At 37.5% G+C, this 8,768-nt stretch overlaps 1 protein-coding gene across 1 annotated transcript; it reads right to left on the bottom strand.

Moving 5' to 3' along the window:
* Positions 1–941: 941 nt before the first annotated feature.
* Positions 942–8,704, bottom strand: pwp1 (PWP1 homolog, endonuclein). Its single transcript, XM_016238824.1, has 15 exons — positions 8,517–8,704; positions 8,368–8,426; positions 8,009–8,187; positions 6,085–6,170; positions 5,902–5,998; positions 5,697–5,807; positions 3,923–4,041; positions 3,718–3,782; positions 3,537–3,633; positions 3,117–3,178; positions 2,922–3,033; positions 2,756–2,846; positions 1,326–1,447; positions 1,150–1,255; positions 942–1,074 (listed from the first exon to the last, which is right to left on the bottom strand). The coding sequence occupies exons 1-15, from the start codon at positions 8,580–8,582 to the stop codon at positions 992–994; spliced, it is 1,455 nt and encodes a 484-aa protein (XP_016094310.1). The 5' UTR covers positions 8,583–8,704; the 3' UTR covers positions 942–991.
* Between the last annotated feature and the right edge of the window lie 64 nt (positions 8,705–8,768).

Here is an 8,768-nt window from a genome sequence, read left to right as displayed (position 1 = left end):
TTTTTTTTTTTTACTTTTGTATTGTTCATTTTAGTTGTTATGCATCTGTTGATTATTTTAAACCCCTCTATGTATAGCACTTTTAAGTGTGTATGAAATGTGCTATATAAACTTGCTTTACCCAAGTAAATGATCTATTAAATACAAGTTTTAACCAAATGAATGACTTCACCAAAAAATGTATGTTATACTACGCTGAGAAAATAAAAAGATATCATTCATGTCGTTCAATTGATATGGTTAACATTAACATTAATTATTTTGAATTAGCTTTCATTTATATATATATATGTATATCACTTTTTTATTACATTTTTGTCATGTTTGGTCATACGTTATTCGTTTTGTTTTTTAAATATCTATAGTTTTAACATTTTTTTCTCAATTTTAGTTTTCGTTCATTTAGAGCTTCAGCTTAAACTAAATGAAAATGATAAACATTGCTTTGGCAACTTTTTATATTTTATTTTAATTATAGATTTTTTCAAGGTATAAGTTAATTATAATATGATTGATAACAAATAAATTATAATACACAATACATTAAACCAATAGCTGAAGGAAGGGTTTATTTAATGTGCAGAAGTACATGTACAAAGAACATTAGAGAAGACCAGGACTATCGGTCTTTGGGTGGATTTGGCTTTCTGCGTCTGGAGTGATACCTGTAGTGAAAACACAAACACAGACCAGTTCATTCAACTGAACCGAGGCAGAATGTGTTGTTTTTGTCCAGTAGAGAATGCAAACTCACTGTCCGACGGGGTACCAGCGGTGTTTGGTGGTGTAAAACATCTTACTGAGCTCCTCGATGGTTGGGGCCTGTTTGTTATTTAAAACCTCTTTACCGAGTCTGGCTTTGAGCACCTGCTCGTGCGTCTCTGCATGATCACTGACGACATCCGGCCTGACGATCGGCTACAGCAAACAAAGTGTCCATGTTTCTCAGTCTTCTGCGAGTCGATGATTCAGTCTCAGATTATGCCTGTGGTTATGAGACGTCCATGACCCCGCCGGACGCTCCGGATACTGTATTCGCCACCAAACGTTCCCGGCTGCTGAAAGCCTCCGCGACTGGAGATACGACAGATTACAGTTAACAACAAACACACACACACACACACACACACACACGCTTGAGATTCACACCTGCAGCGACGTCGCTGATGTCCCAGACGCGCAGCCCATCCCTCTGTCCTCCAAACGCACAGACGAACGGCAGATCTGGACAACAGGAGCCGCAGAACACAACGCCCTGACAGAGAGACAGAGGTGCGTTATAAAGCCGTGTTCACTGGTCAGACGCTCGTGTGTCAGACACGCACCATCTTCATGTCTCTGGAGTGGATCAGGGTGGGTTTGTCTCCCAGGACGTCCCAGATCTTCACGTGTTTGTCTGCTGAAGACGTGACCAGACAGCCGCGGATCTGACTGCTCAGATCCATCCCTGAGAAAACATCACAACGGTTAGTGTTATTTTATTATTATTATTGATACACTATTATAGTTTTTATTAATATTATTACAGAATAATTAATATGTTGTTTTCATTTTAAGTTTTGGTCATTTTTTGTGTGCTTTTGTCATTTCTATTAGTTTTTAATTTTGTCTGTTTTTAATTTTTAGTTATTTTAGTACATCAACTAAAATCAAATGATAATTTGAAAAAAAAAAAAAAAATTCCTTCAAAAAAGTTGTTATTTTACTATCAGATATATTAGTAGGTAACACTATTTTAAGGTGTCCTTGTTACACGTTACATGTTCTTACTATTATAATAACAATAATTTATGCATAATTACATTCAAGTCACCCTAAACCAAACCCTAACCATATAGGAAGTACACGTAGTTCATTAATATTACTCTGTCCTTAAATGTAGAATTACACTGTAACCTTAGAATAAAGTGTAAACCATTATTACATATATGTTTTATAATTGACAGATAATTTAAATAAAATAAGCATTTTTAAATGTTTTATTTTACTTTAAGTAATGAAAACGTTTTATTGATGTAGTTTTATTAACTATAATAACCCTGATCTGAGACTATTTTAGGAGTTATTTTAGTATGTAATTGATATACTATTATAGTTTGTAATCAATATTTGAAATAGTTTTTATATTTCCTGTTTTCATTTCAATTTTACTTAATGTTTTATTAATTTTGCTGTGTTTTCCCTCATTTGTTTTATTATTTTTTTATATAGGTTTACATGTTTGTTTTTTCAGTTTTAGTCATTTTATTTCAAGTTTAACTAATCAAAAATGAGAAATGTTGCCTTGGAAACTAACTGAATTCAAATATATACATATTTTTATTATTATAAAATTTTTAATTAAAATGTATTTTATTTCAAGTAACTTTTTATGGTATTAGATTTATTTAAACAAAGATGGCGTTATTTTAGTATCACTGATATACTATTATAGTTTTAATAAAAAAAAATATTTTAATTTTATTATTAATTGTTTTATTACAGTTTTATTAAGTTTTTTATTTTAAGTAAAATTTTAGCAATTTTGTTTAGCATTTTTTGTTTTTTTTATATGAATGTATGTTTGAAATTTGTCTACATGGTTTTTAATTTGTATTTTAATAGATATAGTTTTGAGTTATTTTAGTACTTGAAGTTGTACTTGAACTAAAAAATGAGAAATGTTGCCTTGGCAACTAACTGAAATAAAATTAGCTGAATTTTTTTTTCTGTTTTATTTTACTTCAAGTAATGAATATGTGCGAGTGCGACTGACCTGAAACTTCTCCATCGTGAGCTCGGAGCGTGAACACAGGTTTATCTGAACGAGCGTCCAGGCAATAAACGAAGCCGTCCTCTGTACTCGCCTGCAACACACATCACTGATTACTCACAGCACCGCTCAGAGTTCAGAGTAAATCCCCCACGGCTCGGCCGCTCACCAGGAAGTGGCACGGAGAGAAATGATCCCAAACGACGCGCTCCACCTGTCCGCTGAAGCGCCAGATCCGATGGCTGTCGTCTGGACTGCGGCAGTCGTACAGGATCACAGACCTGCGACACACAACACTCTGATTGGTCAGCCTCAGTCGTGCTGCGCTCTGATTAGTCAAGTTGTTTTCTACATCATGACCTACTTGTCATATGATCCGCTGATGAGAGTTTGAGCCTCAAACGGGTGGAAATTCAGCGTCTGAACCTGCGATAGGAAATCAGATCGAAATTTATTAAGCAACTCCCTTTCAAAAAATCTTTAAAAGATTTATCGAAGTTTCCAAAAAATATATGAAGTGTTTTCAACATTGACAATAATCAGAAATGTTTCTTGAGCAGCGAATCGGCATATTAGAATGATTTCTGAAGGATCATGTGACGCTGAAGACTGGAGGAATGATGCTGAAAATACAGCTTTGATCACAAGAATGAATTACATTTGACTATATATTCACATAGAAAACACTTATTTGAATTTGTAAAAATATTTCACAATTTTTCTGTATTTCTGATCAAATAAACACAGCCCTTGGTAAGCAGAAGAGCCTTCTTTCAATCCGTACCTTATCTGTGTGTTTTGTGAGGGTCGCTGCTGGTTTTCCCTTCTCCATATCCCACAGGATCACCGACTCATCCGCAGACGCGCTCGCCAGAACATTCCTGCACCAGAAACACTCATCAGACTCTGACGAATGAAGGCATGAAGGGAAACATCTGCTCTTCAGAAACGCTCGGCGGTCTCACCTGACCAGTCTGTTCCAGGACAGATCCAGCACAGCATCCGTGTGTCCGTCGACGGCTTCAGCCGCCTTCAAAACACAAACACATTACACTTCTGAACCAAGAAATCACTCAAACATCTACCATCATGACCCTTACAGTGCAGCATTCAACACCACAAAATACTAAAATTGAGGTTGAGCCATTTAAGCGACTTGAGTACAAGCACCTTCTTCTTCTTCTTCTTCTTCTTGCTGCCGAGTGAGAAGGCTGGCTCCAAACAGTCCACTACATCCAGATCCCAGACGTCAATCACAGGCGTCATGCTCCCTACAGCCGCGTAATTCCCTGCAGCACAGCACAGCAACAAACCCTGCATCAAAGTCAGAAATGCTGCCTTTGCAGCTCACTGAAATAAAATAAGATTACGGTTTTTCAGTCTTTTATTTTAGTGTTTATTTTATTTAAAGCAAATTTTTTTTGTGTGGTTTTAGTTTTAATTAAGCAACACTAATAACAATATGAAATCACAAGAACAAATGAAAAAAAAAATTAAAAATCTCAAATTTTATTAAAATTGAAAGAAAAAAAAATACTGTAGTCAATTGATATATTGCCAAGGTTAATATATAATATTTCATTTTTCGGCATTGGTCGACAAGTCAGAAGCAGGACATTTATTCTGACAGCGCTGTCAGCACCTGAGTAGTCTCAGCCTCAGACGTCACGCCCTCGGACCGTTGGCTGAACGCCTGATGCATACGGCACATAAAAGTGGAAACACTTCAGGAGTTTCAAAGTCGTCATCGGATTGGTTGAATTATACAGGATTTCCGGTAGACGTGCGTGTCGCGTTCTTTAACGTTCCGCCTGGAAACAAAGATACGGTGGCGCCAATCTCCCTCACCAAAGAAGAAAGTGTGTGACGACGAGCTCTTATCAAGATCAACTAAAAGCTGGATTCTCAAACGTATGCGACATATTTAAAGTTCGCGGCACAGAATCTTTAAAATACGTCCGAGAGTTTTACACACCGGTCTGTTATTGTGGTGACATTTCCACGCCCCGAAACGTGCCGCTGAATGAAACGAACTGTGATTGGTTGTTTGACATGTCGGTCAAACGGCCTCATGGCCGGGCCTTGGCCAATGAAAGCTGCCATGGATTCCAGACCTTCAGCCGCTACGCGAGACTAGCACCTGAGTGCACACAGCTCCCATTCTCTGTCTTCATTCATTTACTGTCTCTGTTGGACAGTTCTGACTAATACATTATTACACATAACTTTTAAACAAAGAAAGTAAACAGTATTCAAAAAAGTATTATAGCATTTGCTTTTCTATTATTAGTAATAGATTGGAAAATGCTATAATACTTTTTTTTTATCTACTGTTAGCATTGGGTAAATATGCATTCATATCATATAAGGTATTGAACATCTAATAAAGATTTAATTTCACAAACTTTCCCATTGCACACAAATTTAGCAGATTATGGAGTGCACTGGTATTTAATTCCTTTACATGTTTTTAACTATTTCTTTATTTGCGAAAAATACTATAATAGGATTACAGAATCAAAAAGTTGCCATCTAAAGTATAAATCTTCCTATTTTACAGATTTTTTTTTTTATCAAATCCTAATAATATTTTAGAATTAATTTTCAGATTATTTATTTCTAATTTAGTAAATGTTATTTAAAATAAATATAAATTTCAGCAATTATGCATGTGTTTTTTTTCTACTGTCTTTAAAGTACTGTGATTTCATATATCTTTCCTAATACCAGCCATCTACTATCCAAGATATTGGCAGAATATCACACAAATCAATATGGGTTGATTAAGATTATTGATTATGACACAGCAGCTTCCACGCTTTGCTTTCAATTTTGAAAAGCATCTAATCCCCTTTCTTTCTGTATCCTTTAAACACTTAAGCAAATTTTCCTACTACACAAAATATTGACATAAATATCTGATGACTGAAATTCAAATGTTCACCTTGTCCTTCCTCTGGACTGGGGTCAAAGTTCAGCCACTCCACACAGAGCGGATACGCGGGCAGCAGGATGTCATGATGCACATACAGAGAGTCTTCCTGGGAGTTAAACACTGACAACACACACAAACAATCAACCAACATCAACATCCGACGAGCTCTTCAGTCCACAGCAGGGTTATATAGTATCTTATTAACACTGCTTACCGTAAACCTCCAGGTTACAGCAGTCTTTCTCGGCCCGTCCAGCTAGAATCAGGTTATCGGTGGGTTTAATCTGAAAATCCTCCCGCTCGTACTGATCCTACAGAACACACCGTGGGTCAGACGGACACAGATCCATCAGATAAACTAGAAAACATCATATTTTTCAGGTTTAGTGTGTCTCACTGTGTCTTTGATGGTGATGTATGGATCCTCTTCATTAGTGCCAAACACTGTCAGTCCTGCCAGACTGTCTCCAAGATTTGACGTTGCTGCAGAAGAGAAGAAAAAGCAAAAAGTGAGTATCTGCACCATCTTCATCATCAAATATCAATCAGGTTTCTTAAATTCCCTCTGTCTGCTACAGAGAGCAATAATCAGGTTCTGGAAGTAAAAATGCCATTTATTTTCTCCCTTGGTGAATTGATTTTTAACAATATCTTCAAAACTGTTAAACACAGCTCTACTTTGAGCTCAGAGGCTGTTAATCAATAGCATATCCTTTTGTTAAAGCCATGAGCCCACATTATTTCTACTTCTTTTTTAAATAACCATGCTTAACAGTGGAATCCCTGGTGAAAACTACATTACCCATAATGCTGTGAAGAACATTCCGCCAATCAGAGAGTCACAGCAAGCCAGAGAAGTGTTGAGCTCCGCCCACTCACATGAAGCGCAGCAATAAATGTAAAATATATTGTTTCTATATATACACAATTAACTTGAATGTATAATTTTAGATTTCTCCATCATTTTTAATTCACTGTCATTAGAAATGTTTCATGTGATTGTTGTTTTTTCCCTCAATAAAGACGTTAAGTCTGTCTTTCTGTCCGATTTTCAAAAACGTTTTTGCTTCAAATCCAACTCTGTACTATTGTGTTTCACCTGGTAGCTGGTTGTTTTGGCTTATAAAATGCAAATGAATGAAAAAAATACATACTGAACCAGCGACGCAAAAAAAAAAAGGGGCGGACACTGCTGCATTCTATTGGTCAGGCGAACAGATAGCCCCGCCCTAAACTCACCCCATTGGTTGAGAGATCAATGAGTGACTGTTACGCTTTAAAGGGGTAATATGATGCTATTTTAAAGATCATTATTTTGTGTATTTGGTGTAACAGAATATGTTGATATGCTTTAATGTTCAAAAAACATTTTTCAAATACTGTGCATTATTTTAGGTCCTCTATGCCCCGCCTCTCTCAAACGCGTCATTTTCAACAAAGCCCCCTCCTTTGACCAGCGCAGTCTGCTCTAATTGGCCAGCTGACCCAGTGCATTGTGATTGGCCGAACACCGCAAGCACTCATCGGAAATGTAACGCCCCTTACCATAATCGCGAGCGTCCGCTTTCAAAGTAAATATCAAGACAGTTAATAATGTTGTTAGTTTTACCATCAGTTCAAGCCCGAAAGGGCAACAGAGTCACGCAAAACTCCGCATTTGAACAGTCAATAGCAAATACTTAAAACTAATAACAAAACATACTTACAGTCGCTGATTCAGAAGCGCCAGATTGTCACAGCAAAGTCGGAATTGACCCTTTTTTAAATTTAGAAATAGCGTTTGTGCACTGCCAGCCTTGTACTCTTCTAGGTTAAAAAAAACTGTCATCCATAAAATGCGTTGCACAAATTCGAACATCTGGGTTGTGCTGCTCTTTTGTAAATAAATCTTAACCAATGATTCCTAAACGCATCTACTTCTGGAAGGCCAAATAAAGTGCTTTTGCTTTCGTCTAGAAACACACAGCGTCTCCCTGACATGCTGCTTCAACACTAACTGCGGTTACTGAAACCATGCCTTCTTTCTTTGCGTGAACATTTGGGTGGCATTATGCTAATATTTCCACATAGTGAGGTAGATATGTGGGGGCGTGTTAAAACAAGCCGTTTTAGGGGGGCGGGGCTGACTTAACTTTTATAAAGAATATCTCTTTGGATTTGAGACTTTTGTCTTTGCAACTTTACAGATCTTCTTTATGCACCAAGAGCTTGCAAAGAGAAAGGAAAACTTGAAATCGCATCATATGACCCCTTTAAGGTTCAAAAAATGTAAACACGTCATGAGTTGAAGCCAGATCATCAATCAATTAGGGATGACATACCGATGTCTTCTTCATCATAATTGTCCAGTCCGTACTCTGCAAGCTCATCAACCTCTTCCTCATCCTCCTCCTCTTTTATTTCTTCACTAGCAGACGCAACAGCTGCCTCTTCACTGACATCCAGGCCACTGACCACACCTTCATCAACCTCCTCCTCCTCCTCACCATCACCAGGATCCCTGGATAAATCAGACAGAAGTTTAATAAAAGTAACCTACAGACACGATCACACTAGATGGGCTGATCTCAACTGGTTTAAGACTGGCGATATTGTTGTTTTTACTGATAACCAGCTTTAAAATCTAAGGCGTTTTAACTCGTGTCTGCTATAAAACAGTAGTGAGCGATTCAAATCTCACCCTAGCTCCTCTTTAGTCTCCGATATGATGCGTTGCAGCTCTTCTTTGCTCAGCTCAACCTGTAACGATGATTTCATTCGCGTTAAAGCCCAAACACGTGTGCGATTCCACAGAAACATGATATAAACACATTAACGTGACAGACTCACTTTATCCGGCGTTTCTTTGGCGACTCCGCGCTTCACCCATCCCACACACGTTATTTGAGAGCTCATGCTTTATTCGTACAGATTTACGAAGATAAAACAACACGCGAGGATTCCTCGAGCTGCAGTCGTCACTGCGACGCGCCCTGATGACGTCACACCTGCGCGCCGAGCCACAGAAATAAAACGTGCTAGAGCCGTAAGCTGAGTAAGACCTTACGAGTCTTTAGTGTATCATAATCTAAAGTGTATCAT

This window comes from Sinocyclocheilus grahami, unplaced genomic scaffold, assembly GCF_001515645.1.
Source record: "Sinocyclocheilus grahami isolate Dianchi unplaced genomic scaffold, SAMN03320097.WGS_v1.1 scaffold548.1, whole genome shotgun sequence".
Lineage (NCBI taxonomy): Eukaryota > Metazoa > Chordata > Actinopteri > Cypriniformes > Cyprinidae > Sinocyclocheilus > Sinocyclocheilus grahami.
Note: the sequence above shows the minus strand (reverse complement) of the source record. Positions and strands in the feature narration are given on the sequence as shown.